This window comes from Lepisosteus platostomus, chromosome 12 (genome assembly GCF_059453375.1).
Source record: "Lepisosteus platostomus isolate fLepPlt1 chromosome 12, fLepPlt1.hap1, whole genome shotgun sequence".
Lineage (NCBI taxonomy): Eukaryota > Metazoa > Chordata > Actinopteri > Semionotiformes > Lepisosteidae > Lepisosteus > Lepisosteus platostomus.
The window spans coordinates 41,792,935-41,814,647 of NC_142622.1; the positions used below are offsets into that span (position 1 = coordinate 41,792,935).

The 21,713-nt window shown below is 45.9% G+C and overlaps 1 protein-coding gene across 29 annotated transcripts in view; it reads left to right on the top strand.

Moving 5' to 3' along the window:
- The first annotated feature begins 789 nt into the window (after positions 1–789).
- The window catches only part of clasp2 (cytoplasmic linker associated protein 2), a 106,572-nt gene continuing 85,648 nt past the window's right edge, over positions 790–21,713 (top strand). For 7 of the 29 annotated variants that reach the window (XM_088601983.1, XM_088601990.1, XM_088601988.1 and 4 more), the window contains exons 1-3: positions 791–2,116; positions 13,108–13,186; positions 20,568–20,671. In XM_088601983.1, the coding sequence (XP_088458109.1) occupies positions 1,919–2,116; positions 13,108–13,186; positions 20,568–20,671 (381 nt within the window). In that variant the 5' untranslated portion in view covers positions 791–1,918. Of the gene's footprint in view, positions 2,117–13,107; positions 13,187–20,567; positions 20,672–21,713 lie in introns of all 29 variants that reach the window. The other 22 variants (XM_088601986.1, XM_088601996.1, XM_088602000.1 and 19 more) reach the window with 6 other exon arrangements.

The following is a 21,713-nucleotide window of genomic DNA, read 5'->3' on the forward strand; positions in this document are numbered from 1 at the left end:
AAGCTATCAGGTCAATCTAGCCTTTAACAGAGACAGAAAGGTCAGAAGATAACAACTAGCCTGATGCTAGTTTGAAATGCAGTCTGAAATGAATTCAGTGACTTGAGCCTACACCTTGAGTTACCACAAAATTAATTTACACCGAATTACAATCGTGTTCCCTCTGCAAATCTTTTAAATACATAATGCAGCTATATCACCCTGCAACTCACAAGTGGCAGCCCACTGGAGCTCAGCAGGTGTGAGCCTGGCCAGTACCTGGATGGGAGACTCCTGGGAAAAACTAAGGTTGCTGCTGGAAGAGGTGTTAGTGAGGCCAGCAGGGGGCGCTCACCCTGCGGTCCGTGTGGGTCCTACTGCCCCAGTATAGTGACTTGGACGTTATACCTTAAATAAAATCAGGCTCCTGTCACGATATACCTTAGCCCCTGCGTCTATAATTATAACCGTGCCCTTTAAATCGATTGCACTTTGCCTGTCAACCAATGCGCTTTCACAAATCACGAGTGAAGAGGCCGTAGTCCCGCCCCCCAGCCAATGCGCTTTCACAAATCACGAGCGAAGACGCCGTAAGTCCCGCCCCTCAGCCAATGCGCTTTCAGGAATCACGAGCTAGGACACCGTAGTCCCGCCCCTCAGCCAATGCGCTTCCGGGTGTTCCAGCCAATAGCGACGGGGGGTGACGCAGCGCTTGAACGGGCCCACAGTCTGATTGGTCAAAGGCTGGATCAGTCTCCTAACTGTGGCGGAAAGGCTGATGTTTGCCTGGGTTCACAATTGGTCGAGTGGGGGGAAGAGGTAAATTTCGAAAAAACAAAAACCCCAGTACCGCACAGTAGTTCTTCAGAAAAGCTTGCCTCTTCGAACGAATCGCCAAAAGACGTTTCTTTAACGAAAGGCTCACCGCCACATTTCCAAAAACAATCGTGTCCCTGGCTGATCTTTAATTTTTTCTTTCCTCCTGCCGGGCCAGAGCTCTGACCCTTCATTCACTTAAGCGGATAAGAAGAGAAATCGGCCACTTGCAGACACGACCCCAGTCTAAAACAAAAAACAAAAGGGGGAGGGGGGGGGAATCAAAGAACCCTGCAATAACTCGGCCTTCAGCGCCCCGGGGTGCCTCCTCCCGGGCGGTTGAGCAGCGCGAAAAGCCGCCCTCCCCCCCCTCGCAGGCTCTGGAATAACGGTCAGGCGGAGCGGCGGGCAGCTGTGCGCAGCGCAAGGACCCCTCTGGGCCTACCTCTCTTTTCAGTGGGCCGCAGCCTGCGGGTCTCCAGTCCGAGCCGAGAGACGGGGGAGGCCGGGACCGCCCGCCTATCCTGCACGCTGAGGGGGGTGTTGTTTTGGGATTGGGAGTAATCGAGAGCCGAGGGGGTGAGGAGGAGTCCCCGAGGGGGAGGAGGAGGACGGAACAAAGGAGGCCGCGATCGGGAGACCCGAATGAGAAACGTCGCCTGTAGCGAACGGCCGTCTCCAGTGGCGATTTAACCCCGATGAAAATAGTGGAGTGGGGGCGCCGGGCCTGTGGTGGGAAGCGGAGCGGCGTCTCCGCCGTCGGTCGAGGGTTGTGAGCCTTAAAGGAGAGCCGAAGAGCAGCAGCAGGGAGAGATCGAGGTGAAGCCTAGGGGTGCGTTTCTAGTTACTCCTCACACGTAACCTCATCGGGCTGGATTTTATTTTCGGCTTTGGCGTTGGGCTAGGCACACACACACAAAAAAGGGAAGTTATCATCTGGGGACGGCAAGAACTCCTCTCGCAAGTTGGGACGCCACTTTCCCGAAGTTTTCTTAAAAGTGTCGGAAGACGGAAACGAGCAGGGGGTTCATGCGAGTCCGTGCGCCGCTGTGTCGTGAGGACTTGAAGGGAAACGCGAACTTCTTCAGTCTGTGGGACACGTCGCGCCACAACAACAACAACAATGGAGGAAAATGACAACATGGACTATTTTTACCAGCAAGTATTGCAGAAGGACGTGACCCGGCGGCTGCAGGTCGGCCAAGAGCTGATCGACTACCTCAGCGATGCGCACCGGTCGGCGGATGTGGAGCAGGAGAAGGCTCGCCTGGATAAAACTATCGACGAGTTAACGGGGTGGGTTAACTCCAGTAATTACAAGGTAAGGGTTAAGGTGACGCGGGTTGGGGAGTGTTTTTTGGGGACCCAGCATTTCTTATCCCCACGGGGGGGGGGGGGGGGGTGCCTGGAGGATGGAAGAAAGGACGTGTTTTCATTTTGTTGAGAAAATGTTCGGTTTTGCGGGCGCTGATCAGTCCTTTCCCTGAGAGGGACATCGGAGGACGTTTCCAAGCAGGAGGCCTTATTCTGGTGTGGAAGATGGGGTCTTTGTGCAGAAAATGACCTCTAATAGCATGTCATTGTTATGTCAAATGCAACCCAACACCGAATATTGACAGGCTGCCTAGCATCGCATTGTCCTCAGTCGTCCTGGGCTCCATCTCCCCCGTCTGTCCTAAACCTGAATCCATCCCCCACCTGTCCCTTCTGTCGGTCCGATTCACCTACAGGTGGGTGAGGTGAGGGTTGGGTAGTTGTCTGTCATGATATGACTTAACCTCGGTCTTGGTAGACGTATTTTTGTAAATGGGGTGAAAAGGTTCAGCTTGCCCTAAATCATGCCCTGTTTTGCCTGGTAGTTTATTTTATGCCTTTTAATACGTGGTTGAGTATGGACGCCAAAGACGGAATTGAAATTGAATCCATGAGTTTATGTGTTTAAAATCTAGATTGCATCTCAAGAGCTTTCTTGTTGCATGCCTTTAGGTCTTTATGTTAGGTATCCTATCTGGGAAAAAAGAACCTGTCAGTTTTTGGTTGAAGTGGTATGAACTAAAAACGCAGGAGGTTTAGGTTCCCATTTCGCCACTTTTGTTTTTGTCAAACATCTGCTCCTGAAAGAGAAGCCAGCTCATCGTTGTAGGAAAAGGCCATCTCGTCAGACAGTGCCTGCCCCCACTGCATCTGCTGCAACAGCTCAAGCATGAGCATGGGAGGAAAACAGCAGGGCAGGTTTCAAGCTGAATTTCTCACAGCTACTCATACGTGGAGGAAACCTGCCTGTTGGAGACGTGTAATCGGGACTGTCGTTCATCTCCAGACAGGAAACTGGTCGGTATGCGTGAGGAGGGCTTGGTGACAATGCAAATCAGATCATGCACCTTTTCCATCACGTGCAGGGAGTGAAATCGTAGTGGTGTTTGAAAATGATAGAGATGGAAATGGCCTGACAGATTTTTTTTTTTTTAAGTGAATGAAGCTCCCAGACACTTTTATTGATTCATATTAGGTATTGTTTAAAGACAGGTTCTTGTTAAGCAGTTGTGCTCTAGAAAGAGGAGGAGTACAACTTCATTCGTGACCCCCTTACGATGCGAAAGCAGCTCCTCCTTATTACGGAGCGTATAGGCCCCCTTCCGGCTACCCAAGATTCCTGCCGGTCCAGAGCATCTCTGCTGCTTGAGGCCGTCCCATGATGCTTCAGGAGCCTCGAGGAGGCCATGATTCTGCAGTTACCGAATTAGCGCTGAAGCTCAAGTGGCTCAGGAACTTGCAGAATGGGGGACAGCTCTCTGAGGAACACAGGAGGGTTCACAGCAGGTCTCTACATTATCTCTGTGGACTAAGCCTTTGTCGCATCGCCTGTGTCTTGCAGGTTAGCTGTTCGGAGCAGAAGGGAGAATGAGACGGCGAAAGCGCTGCACCTGTGCCTCAGTTTGAGGTGGCAGCGCTCACTGTAGGTTTCTTATGAAAGTGTGGGTTCATAATAGACAAGGGGCATTTTATTTACCTGTCAAAATCTGGCCTACTCAGTTGCTCTGACACGTGTGGTGTTTCAGGCCATGTGTTTGGCTTAATCAAAGACTTTTAAAAACATTTGTGATCTGAATTATTGCTGGAGTACAAAACCCTTATGAGAACTATTTAAATTGTTTCAGTAGTCTCCAGACTACTGCAAAAGGTTCCTGTTGCCTTTTCCCTTGGCTTTTTAGTGTTGCAATGTGGTGATTCGAGGGTCTAAAGTTAGGGTTGAAAACCGTTTTCTTGTGATAAGGGGAACTGCAGTACCAATTTTTCAAACCGGTTATTAAATCTCCGTAACAAAATAAATCCATTGACGTCATTGCAAAATTGTCCAAATTTGGAATTAAGCACAAAATCGCCAAAGAGCCCAAAGGCGAGAGCAATATTTCTGTTGGATTAAAAGAGATGTATTCACAAGCCTGCTTGTTTACACTGTCATAGGGCCAGTTCACATCACCAAAAGTTTTGTTGCCTCCTTCTGAATCACAGAATCCGGCACTGCGCAGACCTGGATGTTTTGGCTATTTTGTGATGGGAAAAATTGGAGGTTTTGCACGTTACTGTGTAGATTTTCCTTTCACCGTGGTTTGAAATTCACTCGTCAGTGCCGATTCTTTCTAACCCTGGAATAAAAATAGTGTTGCGGTTCCCCTTTAAGTAAAATAACGGGGGAAGAGATCCCACTAATAACCTGAATTACATCAGGTAATTACGTTTGTCTGCTGCAGTGGAGGATGGGATACTGACACGAGCGTGTGGCATGTCAGGCTCAGAGTGAAAGTGCCCCTTAAGCTCATGTCTGTGTGCTGTTGTAATGATTGCTGGTAAGCAAGTGCATGGTTTCAGCCCTTTCTACAGTAACCGGGAAGGAGAAATTTAACCCTCTCTAAGGATGGAAACAGCTGTGTTCTGATTGCTCTGCAGCGCTATCATGAACAGGACTCTGATAAAAGACTGTCAACTCTGAACCTCCTTGTAAAAAAAATTGCATGTCCTCTAGTCTAAATCAGAATCTTGCTCTGGCAGCCCTAAGGCTTTATCACTAATCAAAACAGAATCTGTCCTTCAGAAGACATGTGATGGAGAGTTTAGGATATTGCAGGGGGAGGTGTTGATATGTGCTCTGGTATCAAGTCCCTGTTCTCCTTCTAAAAGGACCTTTTTATTCAACGGAGAGCAGATCTCCCTTTTAAACATGCCGCAAAAACAACTGTTAACTACGTTGTTAATGGATTCTGGGCGTTGTGATGGGCAGAGTTTCTGATAAATGATGTGAAGGGCTCTGATGAAAAGAACACATTTGCTAAGAAACGTGGTATGTTATGTGTTTGATTGGTCATAGCTTTCTAAGGGTTTCATGCTTTGTCCTGACGCTCACCAGGTACCTCTGTCTCCCTCCTGATTCAGACAGGGCCGCAAAGGAAAGGAAGAAGTCTAGTCTGTCTTTTTTTCGAAGACTTTCCAAAAAAGACATTTGGGTTATTATCTATGGTGATATTAGAAAAACATAGGCATAGTAACAGAAAAGCTGCTCAGAGCTGCCAAATGCAGCTTCTCCAAACTAGCTCAGTCTTTCTGAGCTCAGGGCACCTGATCATAGTGTCCAAGATGATCTTCAGTTGTAGAAGTATTTCTATAAATAACTATTGTATTCACAACTGTTGGTTTTCAACCAATGCTGCCAGTATTTTGTAAATAAGCTCTAATTTTTTAGCCCATTGTGCCTTTGACATGTAATATTTGCTCGCCGTTTTGTTGATGTAATACTTTAGTATCTCTGTGTCTGCTGGGTAACTGTTCTGGACTGGAGAAAGTCTGGCAGGCATGAAGTGGGTCAGTGTCAGTCCAGCGTGTTAAAGCATAGAAAGTTATCGTGCTGTAGGGGGCAACCAGTTCTCTGAGGTCACTTCCTGTGCAGCTAGCGCTCTCCACAGCAAAAACACTGACTTCCTGTGTCCTTAAAAGACCCAGCAGGGCCCCAAATAGATGCACAACCCCTCTTCCAGCCCAGAGCCTTGAGCTGGCCTGCCTCTATTCTCCTTTTTTGTTTCAGTTCCTGCTACGAGGTTTTTCATTGTTGTGACCTCTCATCGTGACAGGAAATGCACACTGCACCTGCCCTGTTGTACCTGGGTGACGCACAACACTGACACAGAGACCACTCAGGTGTCCCTTCCACCCTCTGTTCATCTCCCGTCATCTCACTGTTCAGACACACTTCTGGTTTAATCTCTTAAGATGGCTTTTTAATTCTAGCCAAAAAGTAAAGCCCTAAAACCCAGTGAGGTGGTGTGAAGCAATCTTTAAATTGGGTTTCACAGAATTCATTATTCTTAACAGAACACGACGTTTTTGAAGGCTTTCATCATGTCGGGCGCCAGGTTTCACCCTCGTGGGCAATGTAATCGCTGGACGTTGAAGACGCCCTTAACTGTAACTGGATGAGCATGAATGCAGTGCAGGCACTCTATTAAAGATTTCTTACTATTAAGGCTCCATTATTCTTTTGTGTTAAAGGTGGAAACAAGGGCAGAGAACTGCCCTTTGACAACGAGCCCGCCCGAAATGTTCGAAAAGCTGGCACTTGGACTGAACATTCAATAAACACAACACCTGAAATAAACAGTTTACGATCAGCTAAAGCCTTATATAAGAAACTATAGGGTCAGATTTTATAATGGCGTTGAAAAGACTCGCTGAAAGTAAAAGGATTGAATATATTTGCACAGGGCAGACGTGTCCGTGTACACACCAGCAGTCTGTCCTTCTCCTTTTGTGTGAAATTAACATTGTTTAAAAATAGCTTTTAGTATACCACTATAAACATCATTAAACGTATTTAATTATTTTTATTTGAGTGTGCAAAAACTCTGGTTGGACATGGAGCCTGGAATTCATTCCTCTCTGTTTACGCTCATTTTTATGCGGATGTAGTTTCTAATTTATGCGTTTTTGAATTATGCATCCGTTTTCAGGAATGCATCCCCTCCGAATAAACTGAGACCTACCTGAATCTTTTCACTATTTTATGGCCGCACCTGCAATGTGTGTCTTTTCCTTCGCGGTGTGTGACATTTAGCAGGTTACTCTCTGCAAATCGAGCACCTTGTTTTTTTAAAGCCCTGCAGAACGTAAATACAGATGCCCTTTACTATTGTTAATCTGGAGAAACCATATGCCTGCAATGAATGTAGGGAACAATGAAGTGAGCTGTACACTCCAGGTTGTTTTAAAAAACCCCTTTGACTTCCTTGAACTAATGTATGGTGTGACCCCGACTGCTGGCCATCCAACAGAATGCCAGACGTGTGAAGGTGAATTCTGCTCTCCTCCATGTTACGCGTGCTCAAGGGTCTGGAACCAGGCACAGCGCAGTGGAGTCTATAAATATTAAATGTCGCTTTTATCAAGTCTTTTAATCTTTTAGTGGAGTGCGACGTGCCTTAATTTAACTCCTTGCATTGCCGGGACCAGTACGTATCCCTCTTTGTTCCAGAGGGGTTTGGAGACTGTGTGTGTCGGGGGGGAGGAGTTATTCCGGTGTTCCTATTCTCAATTAGTCAGGAATATAGCCAGCAGCCATATCACCCTGCAACTCACAACTGGCAACCCACTGAAGCTAAGCAGGTGTGAGCCTGGTCAGTACCTGGATGGGAGACCTCCTGGGAAAAACTAAGGTTGCTGCTGGAAGAGGCGTTAGTGGGGCCAGCAGGGGGCGCTCACCCTGCGGCTCATGTGGGTCCTAATGCCCCAGTGTAGTGACGGGGACACTATACTGTAAACAGGCGCCGTCCTTCGGATGAGACGTAAAACCGAGGTCCTGACTCTCTGTGGTCATTAAAAATCCCAGGGTGTTTCTCGAAAAGAGTAGGGGTGTAACCCCGGCATCCTGGCCAAATTTCCCCATCGGCTGTTATCAATCATGGCCTCCTAACAATCCCCCTCTGTGAATTGGCTTCATTACTCTGCTCTCCTCCCCACTGAGAGCTGATGTGTGGTGAGCGTTCTGGCGCACTATGGCTGCCGTCGCATCATCCAGGTGGGGCTGCACACTGGTGGTGGTGGAGGGGAGTCCCCATTACCTGTAAAGCGCTTTGAGTGGAGTGTCCAGAAAAAGCGCTATATAAGTGTAAGCAATTATTATTATTATTATTATTATTATTATTATTATTATGTCATTAGGTCTGTAGCCACTGAAGCAGTTCGTACCGAAAACCACGACCTTATGCGTTGCATTAGGTGCGAGTTTGGATACCATACCAGGGAGTTTGCCGAAGGACTGGCAAAGCAGCGTTCCTTCAAGGGAAACGTCAAAATGTTGTTTCAGTTTCCCCGCACTAAGACAGATGCGTTGTAATGTGAAAATGGGAGCAGACAATATTTGACATCAGGTTTGTTGGTTTTTTTGGACTAGAGTGAAGGCGGGTTCTGTAAACGAGCCAAAGGCCAGCCTTTCTAAAAGGGATGTCCACTCACTCCCACGCCAGCAGCTGGTAATTCTTCTCTTTGGCTGATACCCCTCTGGAGTTCTGCCACTGCTCAGCGGCACAGCAGTGACGTCAGCATTCAAACATCATATCCATACAGGCCGGGAGCTAAGCATCGCTGGGACTATGCACAGTTTCAACATGGGAGAGCTAGGACTACTTGCACTAATGCTGTGCAGTGGGTGGTTTTTCAAAGTGGTATGATTTGAAATCTGTAAGGTCTTAATCTATATTTTCATCCTCTCTGAGCCTTACACACTGTCTTGTAATCCTTCAGTATTTGTAGCTAGTATAACTAATGGTTTGATTGGTGTGTAGGCTATGCTGGTACTGTATTGTGGTTTTGGAGATGTTCCTGAGGAACACTGGTAAAGATGTTTTCAGATGTCCTTTCTGTCGCTGTGGGAAAAAAATCCAAGATTTCATAGCCTTGATATATTATGAACGTTTTTTCCCCCCTATCAGATTTGTCGAATAGATTCTGAGTGGAAAATGAGTAGTGAAGTTAACTGTCAAAACTGTTTCTTGGTCAGATAGGCACATAGGAAAGCCGTTTTCTGTGTGACCTACACCATAGGTACACAGTACAGTATAATGATAAAACATTATTGTAGATTTTTTTTGACCAGTGGCAATAAAAGGTTTTATTTTCTTTCTGAACTCCCCCTGTTGTTAATGTGTAACCACACACCCACAATAGAGTTCTCTGAAACCGAGGAGTAGGTCTGGAAGCAGTTGCCCATCTGTTTAAAGTCCATCACTGCTTAATCGAAGCCACTTTCACTTGTGCTCTCCTGGGCTAAGCGCATAGTCTTCTGGGGGGAAAAGGCTTGTGAACTTTATGAACAAAAAGCTTTTGCTTTTTTGTGGAAAAACCGTGAGTTCACAAGATATTCTTTGCACAGCAGTCGCCCGCTATATGAGCAACCATTGAATGAGTTTTCGCTGCTGTGAGATGTAGTAATTCCTACTCGTTTTTTTTTTTTCCATTTCACGAGCGAGTTTTCTCTCTGACAAGCTGGGCTGTGTTCGAGCTTTGCCGAGGTTCTTTTCTCGCATCCTCTCGGATGCGCGGTTTGAAGTTGAATTTCGTTTTTTATGATGTCGCTTTACAAATGTTAACCTTACGAGCAGATTTTCACTGAGAATTTGTTTATAATTTGAGGAATGGGTGTAATTGGAAAAATTCCCTTTCGTACTGACTGCTGCCTGATATTTGCATAGCAAAAAAAAAAATGGTTTTTAAAGAGATTTGTTTTAAGCCACCCTTAAAACTTTAAAATGGATTAATTATTTATTTTCAAACGCCCCATTGAACAATATAGCTTGGCTGTCTGCATCCGTTAGCTTTCTTCCTCTGCATTTTGCCACCTGAAGAGAAGCCATTTTTGAACATTTGAAATGATTAAACGGAACAGGGTCCAGTTTACAGGAAGGAGTAAAATCTTAGGATCTGGCATTGTTGCTGAATGAGCCGAGTTTAAAGGGACTACTGAAACGACAGGTTAGAAAACAAAGCTGCAGTGGAAATTCATAATTTAGCATTCAAGACTGGGCAAACACCAGGCAGAAGAACACAGGCTGCGAGGTTTGACGTGCAGCTGTAGCAGAAACAAACTAGAGATGTACAATGGGAAACGCTGAGGTTGAAGGAGCTGACGAGGAGACGCTGGTTCATGAGGACACGCCTTTTCATCTTCTTAGACCACATTGTAGAACAATTAAAGAGCACACATCTTTGACTGTATAATTAAAAGTGTAGAATATAAATAAAGGCATTGCTAAGTCTACAACTTAGTCTCTCCTCAATGGACAGATTTCACAGCAGCAAGAATGTTCCTGTGCTCAAACTCAGTGTTCTCCCCTGTCAAGCTGAGAGCTTTATCTTCTTAGTCTTGAACTGAGAAGACTCCTGATGGAAGTTGTGACATCCTCAGATACTAACAGTCCATCATCCAGTGTGCTTCCAGCTCAACAGTGAAACAGGAGTGAGTAAAAGGCACTTTACACAAGGAGTTGTGGGAGTTGGAAACTGCCACAAGTCAGTACTGTGTTGAAAGAAGCCAGATTGCTGGATGAGATACCTCATTTGCAAACATCTTCTTTAAGTGGATTGCTGATCCATTTGGTGTTCCAGATAAAAATAACCGGTTGATGGAATTTTTGGGAATTGTGCATTATGTATTGTGCCATTGCCGATAGATGTGAGTATCTCGCAGCTCTTGTTGCACAGTGCCGAGCATAAAAACAGAAGGAAGTTTTAAAGGAATAAGATGGGCAGTCTAAACAAATACAGTTTAGTTTAAGAACTAGGTTGGTTAACATTTATTAGCAGGCTTCCAGCTCTGCAGTCCAGAGCAGTCAGTGTTGACTGTGAGAGTATTACTACAGAAAAGAGAAGATAGTCAGGGCTTTGCTTCTTGGGCTCAGTAGCATGTTAACCTTCTCAATAAAGCTTTTAGACGACCAGTCTGAATGCTCTTCATGATATGAAAATAATGAACCACCCCCACCCTTCTCTTTTTCATCTTTTAATATCTTTCCGTATAGCCCCTCCCAGAGCTATTAATGCAGGAAAAAATGCAGAGCAGTGGGACACTGAATTCTCCTTCCTTAATGGGAAATGAGCTGATGGGTTATTGCTCTGGTAATGACCCAACAGACAGCTTTTTTTAAAAAAATTTACCTTTCTGTCGCTGCTGCTGCTGCAATGAGGCAGCATACAAGCCACATGGATCTGAAGGGTTCCTGGCATTGTGTATGGGGAAACGACAGCATTGCAAATACGAATGTCATATAATAGAGTATAAGTGGGCGATCTCTGCTGATCCTTAATTTTAATTTGATTTCCTGTCTGTCTGCTACCATTTCTTGGCGTATTTTATTTTTGTGAAGGAAATCGGCCTTCATATGTTTTCTGGGGGGGGGGGATCAATTTGCACCAAGCCATTGTGTGTTTAGGTTTATTGGCTTCAGCGAGCGCTGCCCTGACGAATGCAGGAAGTGGGAATGTAAAAATGTCACTGGAGGCGTGCCGGTGAATCCTGGCCTTCCTCGGGACACAGGTATTATGACATTGTTGGCGTCGGCTCCCCGGTGATGTTGTGGAAGCAGGCTCCCCGAGGTCCTTTAAGAAAAGCTCGCTGAATTCTTGGGTCAGTGAGCTACAAGCACAGCAACCAAGCTAATAGTTTTTGCCTCTTTCTTTGTAGTGTGTATGTTGGTTCTTCTCCAGATGTGTTGGCACAGGGCTCCATTGGAGTCTCGTCAGGGGCCAAGACTGCACTGCTTTTGGCTCTAGCAGAAGCGGACTCTGAACTGCGGCGGTTACAGGTTGGGGAAAAAGAAAATTTGGGTTTGAGCTATAACGCTTTTACATTGCAGTATGTTTGCTCAAATGCTAGTTCAGTGCGTAGCTGCTGCAATTTGTTTTGAATGTTCGAAAAGGGATCTTGACTTGATCCTGGCAGGCGAGTCGCAGTTTTGCCTTAAGATCCTGCAGCTCGGTAACTGGAAACTGCATATAAATGTTTCTTCCCACAACAAGGTAATGCATTTGCTAAGTAAAAGCACAGCCTTTTCTTTGGCCAGTGGTTTCCTGGTCAAACCCCAGTTTACATGGATTCTTTCAGTCCCATCAAAGCATCCAGTTTTCATTTGTTCCAAACCTGCGGTGCAGTAATTGATATTTAAACTTTTGGGTCATTAGTTCTGGGGAAGGATATGCAGACATTTTTAAAAATGTATCCAAAAAGAAAGTCTGTGCTTGTCAGATTTCATAGCTGACCAGAAATGTAAAGTATAGTAATTAAAACCAGGTTTGCACTACTGTCGGACTAGGGAGCTCTGCTTGTTGGATCTTGTATAGACAGAATGCTGATTGGTTCTATCTGGGAAGTTGCAATGCCTCTAGTGTAAGTTGTGCTTATACCGATTTATTAGTTTTTGCAAAACGAAGATCTGAATGAACAGAGCTTTTCAGAATGCAAATTGCACCGTAAAGGTGAAGTTTGAAATTCCTAATTGATGTTTTTCTCATATCTGCTCTATAATGGAATTACTACTGTTGCACAGTTCCTGTGGAGCGTGCTGTCTTCTCACACATCTGTCTGTCTGAGCAGTTTGACAAGCTGACTGCTTCACTTGGCCTTACAGGAGAGTTGTCTCTGATTGGAGGAGCAGTGCTTTTCGTGGTGATGTCACTGCCGGCATGCAGGTGTGCACAGACTCGGCGAAGTCACTGTTTTTAGCCAGCTGTGCACCACTGCCTGGGTAATTCTAGTCACAATTGGCTCATGACATAGGCCAGGCTGGCACCAGTGCTGTCTTCAATAGCTTGAGCTGTTTGGTAACCCGGTGGTAACCTTTTAATTGAATTTTCCCCCCAAAATAAATTCCATTTGAACCTTTTTTTTTCTGATGGTGTGAAGTCTCGGCTTATGGCTCTGACTGTTCCCTGGGGTCCAGTCACATGTGGTTTGTGCTGTTACCCAGCTTTGAACCTGTGCTCTCAGGGCTCCGTAGGACAAGTTCATTCACTGATCGAACCGTCTGTAAAGTCCTAGTACTGTGTTTTCTTGGCCCAGTGTTACCAGTATCGCCTAGGATGGGTCTGTAGTTTTAGTATCCTATCCACATGTAATAAAAGGCAAAACTGATTTTACTTGAAAGTCTGTTTCCAGCCTACGAGCCATGATGGTGTGGACATTGGTTTCTAACATTAGAACTGTAAAGGAAATGGTCTGCTTGATTCAGTATCGTTTTAACCTTTTTTTGCACGTGTTTTCTCCTTCTTTTCCAGGTGGCGTTGATGGGTATAGATATCGTTAGTGCATTCGTGGATCGGCTCTCGGAACGCTTTAAAGGGTACATAGGAACTGGTAAGTCCATTCTTCATCTTCCCCGAACCAGTTAATCCACAGGGCCAAGATGTGCTGGCTGTGGCGGTGGGGTTCAGTTGTTCGGGGTTTTCTTTGAGAACGTTTAAATAGCTCTTGTAAAAAGGGCCTCTTCTGCTCCAGTCTTGATGGGGGAGGGGATGATGGCTATCTGGGACAAGAGCCAGGGGGCTGGTGATACTCGTGTGTTCCTGAGAACACTTCAACAGCAGGTAACACCTGCGTTCTGAGGATTTCAGCGATTACATCTTGCCAGCCCACACCAGTGTGGTTGAAGGCCATTTCCTTGGATTGTTCTTTCTTCTAAGGCCTTTTTAAAGCAGTTGTATATGGGGGAGATCTGATGACAGCAGTTTTAGGCAGGACCTATACTACCTATACTAAGCGGATATTCTCAGCACTGGAGTTACTAGAGAAGCCCGTTTGAATTCTGCACCTCCCGTCTCTCTGCTCCCCACACCCACACAGTAGTACGAGTTGTGCAGGTGGCTTGATGTGATGTTTTTTTTGCTGGCGCGCTTTAGTTTTTCTAATAGAACCTGGGGGAAAAAAAAAAGAAACCGAATTGATTCATGAAGTTACAGCAGTCTCGCGGTCATTGGTTTAGCCATCAGCCGAAATGTGGCGTCGCTGCCTGCCTTTTGTCCGGGCGGGGGGGGGCAGAGATTTGAGCTGCCTGCCCTGGAGGTGGCAGCACAGTGCTCAAACGACTGAGCCACCTGGCCCCATCTCATCGGCTCAAGTGTGTGGGAACGGCCCCAGCCGAGAAGAGGACTGTTGTGCTCGTCCAACCCTCTTGCTGCAATCCCACAGGCAGTGCTGCTGTGAGGAACCCTGAGCAAACGCAGAGCCTGCAGACTCTGCACAGACAAGTGAGAGCTGAGCCCAGGATGCCGGATCTGTGATTCTCTAGTGTTTATGAATTATTCAATATCTTCTTACCTTTTACAGTGGTGCACTATAAGTGTTTCACTACTAGTAAAATAATTCCGTACATTTCTATAGCGCTTTTCTGGACACCTCGCTCAAAGCACTTTACAGGTAATGGGGATCCCCTCCACCACCGCCAGTGTGCAGCCCTCATGTAGATGATGCACCAGTATACTCCCCACACACCAGCTCTCAGTGGGGAGGAGAGCAGTGATGAAGTCGATTGACAGAGGGGGATTTTTTTTAGAAGGCAATGACCGGAGAGTCAGGACCTTGGTTTTACTTGTCATCCAAAGGTCAGCATCTATTTACAGTCTAGTGTCCCCCGTCACTATACTGGGGCATCAGGACCCACATGAACCGCAGGGTGAGCGCCCCCTGCTGGCCCCACTAACACCTCTTCCAGCAGCAGCCTCAGCTTTCCCAGGAGGTCTCCCATCCAGGGACTGACCAGGCTCACAGCTGCTGAGCTCCAGTGGGCTGCCACTTGTGAGCTGCAGGGAGATCTCGCTGCTGGCCAGTTATACTGTTGTCCTGACAGTTTGCACCACATGAAACAATGATCGCCGGCTCCGCAGTGCTACTCTCTACAACTGATATTTCGGGGTTAGAAAGAATCTGATGAGTGCATTTCAAACCGCAATGAGAGTTAAATCAACACAGTAACGTGCGACAGCATTGCTACGATCCCGTACTGTCACAGGGTTCACGATTTTGACCTTCATTTGGAATTTCTCAAACGGTTTGGCGCCATCAATTGATTTATTTTCTTACCGATATTCAGTAACCGGTCTGAGAAATTGGAACTGCAGTGTCGCTTTAATTCGTCCATCTGCCTCATGAGAGGGAGGTAGCAGAGATCTCGATCAATATTATTGCCCTTCTGCCCTGCCCTGCCCTGCAGACCGGTGTGATGGATAAGCAGAAGGTGAAGTGAGCAAGCAGGGCTATAATTAGCTTCTTTGTTGCTCGTCCTGCATCTGTCAGCTAGATCCCCCGCTCAGTCAGACTGGGTGTGCTCACGGAAGTGCTGTGGGTCGTCATCGACACCCGACCGCAGCAGAAAGACGAGAAGATCTGATGTTCTAACCCCCTTCTTAGCAGAGTTAAACACGCTTGCAGGATGTGGAAAACTACCGCCTGCCCCCGGGTCTGATGTGGCGTGCGTGATGCAATCACAGTCATGTTCTCTCTTTCTCCAGGCTTTTGAAAGTCGCGTTCGATCGTTTGATTAAACGCCTGGGTGGGGGGGTGCCTCAGCTTTCTTTATCATCTTGTGCCTGTCAGTGCAGAAAGCCTGCGCTGATCTCTGAAGTGACCACTTGAGATCACTTGAGGTGTTGTCTGTGGAAAGACCGTTGAGCTCAGATGCATGTGCATTGCAGAAGGGCAAAAACAAAAAGGCTTCCAAGCTCTCGCTGTTTGGATTAATTCAGAGTGACGCCATTCAGTTAGACAGTGGCATTAAGCTAGGGCCTAGATCCCCTCGTTTCCCATCTCTCCTGAATTATCTGTCTCTGTTCACGAAATGGGCTTTGCATGATAGCCACACAGCGGAATGTCCTGTAAGTCCCCACGATTCTTAGAATGGCCATTAATGTGCACGTTCTGTCACACATGGGCCTGTGAGCTTTTATTCTTTCCTAGCCTTGAACTTGAACTTGAACTTTATTGCCATATGTAACCGGTACTGGTACAATGGAATTCTTACTTACAGAAAGTCTCTCGATTGTAAAACAAGTGTAAAAAATAAAACAAAGTGCAAACAGTGCATCAAGACAATGTACAAACAACATTAGACAATGTGCAAGTAAACATGCAGACAGTTTGAATGTAAACAATACAGACGTGTAAACAATGACTGGAGTCGTACAATAAATAAATTACAATGAGGTAGATGGTGATGGTGTAGGTGTGGTCCGAGGGGGATGGCTAAATGTGTTCGCCAGTCTCACTGCTTGTGGATAGAAGCTATTGAAGAATCTAGTGGTAAGTGCGCTGAATGTCGCACCCATACTGCTGTTAGAATACCTGCACCCAGCGTGACTGCAGGGGCTGCCCCTGCAAGTGAAAATCAGGCCTTTACAGGCCTGATACTCTATTCGGTCTGCGGCGGATGTTGGAATGAAGCACTTAATCCACAATGGCTTCTTCTGTGCTCAGCCTGCACTGTGTGTTCTAACCTGGCTGCCCAGCACTGAGTTGTTAAAACTGTGGGCCCTCTCCATGGGCAGCATCAAAGTGCAGGCCACATGGCTCGTTTGCAGGATGGGGTGCGGTGGCTGTTGGCATCTAGATTCAGGAGTTTTTATTTGCCGTATACAACAAATGTAATGGAATGCTTACTCGGTCAGCTGTACCCAGTAACAGTAGAGGAAAAAATAGGCAGAACCGGCAAACAGACGTGGACATTAAGTTTAGACAATAGCCGTTGTAATACAGCCAAGACAGGACATAGCGCAAAACCATGCAGCACCTTAAAATGCAGGCTCAGAGAGCTGTGCTCGTCCAGCTTCACTCTTGAGGCTTGAGACAGCTTTCACACGTGGGCAGCTTTTATTGCTTCGGGCAGAGACCACACAGGCTGCTCGTCTTTGCCTTTACAGCAGACGCGCTGGCGAAGACGAATGTGAATCAACGTAATTCGTCACTGGAAGAAGCCATGGTTAACTACGCGCTAAAAAGCAGAAGAGAAGCAGTCTCTGCTCTTGAGCTTCCTTCAGCTGGGAACACTGGCATTGCTCCCCACTCAGACAATTTGTCAGAGAGCGACATCAGTTCACCTCCTGCAAAAGATTGCAATGTTTCTGATTTTTTTTAATGCTCAGTATGAAGACAGGTAATGGTATACATAAATTCTGTGTACTGACTATCTTTCAGTATAATTGTGCACTGCATGTGGTAGTAATACACAAGCTTTTTTTGAAATGGCCATGTTTTTCATTGTTAGACCACTTTTCATATCTAGGGTGATGCTGGTTTTCCTCTTCAGAATTTTACCTTTAAAATCATATAGCTGTCCCCAGGATTTTATCCAGATTTCCGAAGTGTTCGAGGTTTATCGGAATCGGGTCAGGTGTTTCCCAAGGCTGTCACAGCAGCGTAAAGCCGGCTCCGCTTGTAATATTCCCACCTTATTGTCGAGTGGTTACTGCCCAGTAGGGCCTGCTGGCCTCTGCTCCTTCTGGACTCCCACTGGAGAACACCCTCTTATGTCTAAAACAGAGAAGATGGCCTCTTTGGAAGTAAGTAATTGCACAACTGCAGGTATCTGCATTATTTAAGAGGAAGACAATCGTTGTAAAACTTGGCACCAGTTTTGTGATGGCTCAGCAAAAATATGCATCTCGCTGCATTAGTAAAACCTTCAATAATCTTCGATCGGTAGTGGTACGTTTCACTATGACTTGCAGAGAAATTGGTTTTCCCCTTTTTTTTTAGAGAGGTGTTTTTCTGCAAAACCCCTACAATCTCTCTCTTTTGCTATTAAAACACCGCAGTGTGCTTGCTGTCCTCGGAAACAGGCCGTTGTTGGCAGCTGTCCCGAGCCGCAGCCTGTCCTGCATTCCTCTCTCCCTGTGAGCACACGGGGGTGATTGTGGAGGAGTGCTGGCCTGAACTCCTTGGCTCGGCTGGCTCCTCGGTCTCATGCCCAGCAGTCGAGGGGTTTTGAGATCTGCTGCTCGAGGTGGCTTGAGCAGGCGTCCCGTCCTGTGCTCTTGCTTTACCATCCAGCCCCACGTCTGGGCTTTCTTGGGAAAAGGGACCTGGAACAGGAATAAATCCGGTCTCGGATATGTATTGTACGCTTTATCTACCTCTACCATACATGTCAAAAGCTCACTCCCTATAATTTCTATCCCTTTATTTTATTCTGTTGATGCTTTTTTTTTTGCACATAACCTGTTACCTTTTTGTTGTTTTGCACATTGCCTGTTGTTGTTTTTTTGCACATTGCCTGTTATCTCTGTCTTTTTTGCTACACAATTGTTGTTGTTGTTTTCTCTTTGTACTACTTATGTCCGAGAGCTAGCTAAATAGCATTTCGTTATACCATATACCATGTATATGAGTGTAATGACAATAAACTTGAACTTGAACTTTATAGTGTCATACGTGGTCGGGCTTGCAGTACCACAAAAATGTGAGCAAAAAAATAATCTTTTTTGGCCTTGTCTTGGTCCGTTTCCTTGGAATAGTGCATTTGTGTTGTGAAGGAGTACGTCGCCTCTCCGTTCAGCCTCGCCCTGCATTCCACGCCCTTTCCAGTTCTTTAGGGTCTCGTGTTTTCTGTAGGGAAAAAATAGGATGTGAGCCGCGCTTTGAGAAATCCTCCCCGAGAAGCCTGTAGAAGAGGCTGGAAAAGAACGTCATGACCCGAAACATTTAAAGGGCTCCGTCTAGCTGTGGGTAGTGGTGAAGAAAGGTTGTTTTTTTTATTTGTGCCGCCAAAAGGCCGCGTCGTGCTGCGATCCTGAAAAACAAACTCTTGTCGGCGAATGACGAAGTAACCGCCTTGCTGGGTTTAAATATCTCTTGAGGCGCATTTGTTTCCTGAGTTCGTTGGCCGACGAGGGTAAAGTCGCTGTGGTGCAGAATGGCGGGGTTTAGTTCTCTGTTCTAACCTTTTCTGAAAAAGGAAATGTGCTGTTTTCTGACATGAGTGTTTTCTTCCCTGATTTGGTTTTTTTTTTTCGCGAGCGTTTCAAGGCCTGTTGGGTTTTCCAGACTGGAGTTGCGCTGACCTCGACGTGAGACGGGACATTTTGGTTTAGGACATGAAAGATATAGTTTGAAGACCGTGGGGGTAAAATCCGCTGTTGTATCCCTGTTATCCAGGTCTTATCCATATCCCGATAAGGCTTCCCTCTTAAGCTCCTTACTGGAATGATGAGAAGCAGTTAGACACAAAGGCTATCTCATTGAGATTTATACTTGAAAGCTACTTCCAAGTATAGTAGTACTTGTTGCGTTTCTTATTTATGGCAGAAGTTTGTGACTTCTGTTAATTGGAGTGAATAGAAAATGTAAGGGTTGTAAACATTTCAGATTTTTAAACATTTTATTCAGTAACTTTATTACAGTAAGGGTACACTAGGATTGTACACAAGGATGTCCACTAGGTGTCACTATATAATAAGGTTTCTTGGAGGCATTTAAATAATTTCCATTATCTTAATATGGAGAGTTGCACCTTCCTGGCTATATAACCAGTAAAGTGGGATCTTTACTGAATCCGCCAGGTGCCGGTATTAATAATACTGTTGTGTGGGCACATGGGTTGCTATTGTGTGTAGTTACTCTGGAACAACAAAATGTAGAATTGAAAGTCTTGAAATGCTGTAGGGAAGTTTTAGGAGCATAAGCTATATATAGTTCTGTTTCTGGAAACTGAGATGACAATTTTCAGTTTTCAGAGCTGTCTAGTGAACAGCCAAAGCACTCTTATGGGTACTCATTAAAACGACCTTGAAGCTCAGGAGTGACCTACAGTAGTGTTGCATTTCATTCTAGTGTTTTCTTTCTGTCAAGAGCTGCCGTCGTGAAGGCAGACTGAGTGAATGAACTTTTGACTCACGGGATGTTTGTTTTGACTTGGAAAATTCCATTTCAAGGGCTATTTTTAGCCACCCGGTCTTAGTTTTTGCATGAAACCTCGCTTTGAATTCCTGAGGTAGAAGATCAGTGCGTTTTTTTTCCGTCTTTTCCTGCATACCTCCAATGTTGAACTCACTGGAGCACTGATTTCCTAATCTCCTTGCCCCCACACCCCACTGTGTTTACAGGGCTTAAAGACATTTCATGTAGTCTTAGCTTTCTCATGAAACCACATGCCTGTCAGGGAAGAGGTGATGCCGATTAGTGGATCAGCAGGTGGTGTTCGTCCTACTGAACCCTGAGCTCCGGGCCAGGATTCCAGAGCACAGGTGCAGTGCGTGTCGGAGAGCAGGTTGTGCCGACAGCTGGATGTTTTAAGAGGGATACAGATCGCTCATCACATAATCCCACCAGTGTGAGCATCTGTCCTCAAGCATGGTCTTCCATATAAGGAATAATCAAATGTGTGTGTAATTGTTTGCCTTCAGTCTCCTATTGGAAAGCCAAAGTACCTTGAGGAACTTCATTGATTCCAAATCGCCCACAGTTAGTGACCTTTAGTGGGTGAAGGTGTACTTTTCTAATAAAACTGGGGCTTGCCATAATTCACCCCACCGGCCCCTTAGGGTAATTTTGACCGAGCGTGCTGCTCCTTTCAGACTGGCTGCCCTGTTCCTGCCTGCAGGTGACTACACTTGAATCGAGAGTGGGCGTTATCGTGGAGCGCTTCGGAACTGGAAGTGAAATAAACGTGCCCCAGATTAATACAGTACACTGCGAAATTTCCGGAAGGGGCTTTCATTTTCATTTGATTTTTTTTTTTCCCCCCTTCTAGTTGTCCCTGCCCTGATTGACAGACTAGGTGATTCCAAAGACCAAGTTCGGGAGCAGTCTCAGAACCTCATCCTCAAACTGATGGACCAGGCTGCCCCAGTCATGGTAAGTGCTCTGGGCTCTCTCTGAGCTGCGCCGGGTTTTCCTCTTGCCAGGCACAGTTTAAATGACGTGAACGAAACGCGTACCCGGTTTCGTCCAGCTCGTCCTTTGCAAAGTAAATTGTGGAGGGGGGTTTGGCAAAAAGCAAATTGAAGGTGGTTGGCCTTTTTTGGTGTCTTTCTGTTATTTATTGGAGCGGGTAACTGTGGACATGTGCACCTTTTAGGCTTTGACAGGAATCCTTTTAGTTACCATTTCAGTTATGTCATCTAGTTTTAAAATCGCGTTTACATGCGATCCAGACACCCTGTGTGCTGTTGGGGACATTCCACTTCACAGTCACAGTGGGTCAACTTGCAACGCCCTTCAGGGATAAATTAGAACCAGGTGATGACTATGCTGATTTTCTGTAAATCCTGGCAACAGTTTTAATGTATTTAATCTGCACACTCATTGCATATGTACATATACCCAAAATAAATGCAGTCATGTGTGTATATATGCATAATAAAGTTTAAAACTTCCTTTAAATCAAACCTCATGAATTTAAATGAAGTTACAAAAATGGGCGAGAGAAGAATTAAAATATGAACAAGATGCACATCACGGTAAGTTATCAAAAGGGGAATGTCAAGCCCTGTCCAAATAAGAAAGGGCAGAAAAGCGGTACCACATACGAGCCCTGAACACGAACAATCTGGTTTGCGCGGAGACAAACGTCTGGTCGCGCTCTGGACAGGCTGCTGTGGTGTTTTCCTCCACGCTTCCTCTGCAGCTGCTCAAGGCCGGCTGGTCCCACTTCTCCTGCCGATCATCCATTGGCAGTGTGCTCCCACTGGCGTTGCACTTGGGTCAGAAGAATCTGGCCACGAGGACTGTTTCCTGGACGTAATAATAATAATAATAATAATAATAATAATTGCTTATACTTATATAGCACTTTTTCTGGACACTCCACTCAGAGCGCTTTACAGGTAATGGGGACTCCCCTCCACCACCACCTGGATGATGTGACGGCAGCCATAGTGCACCAGAACGCTCCCCA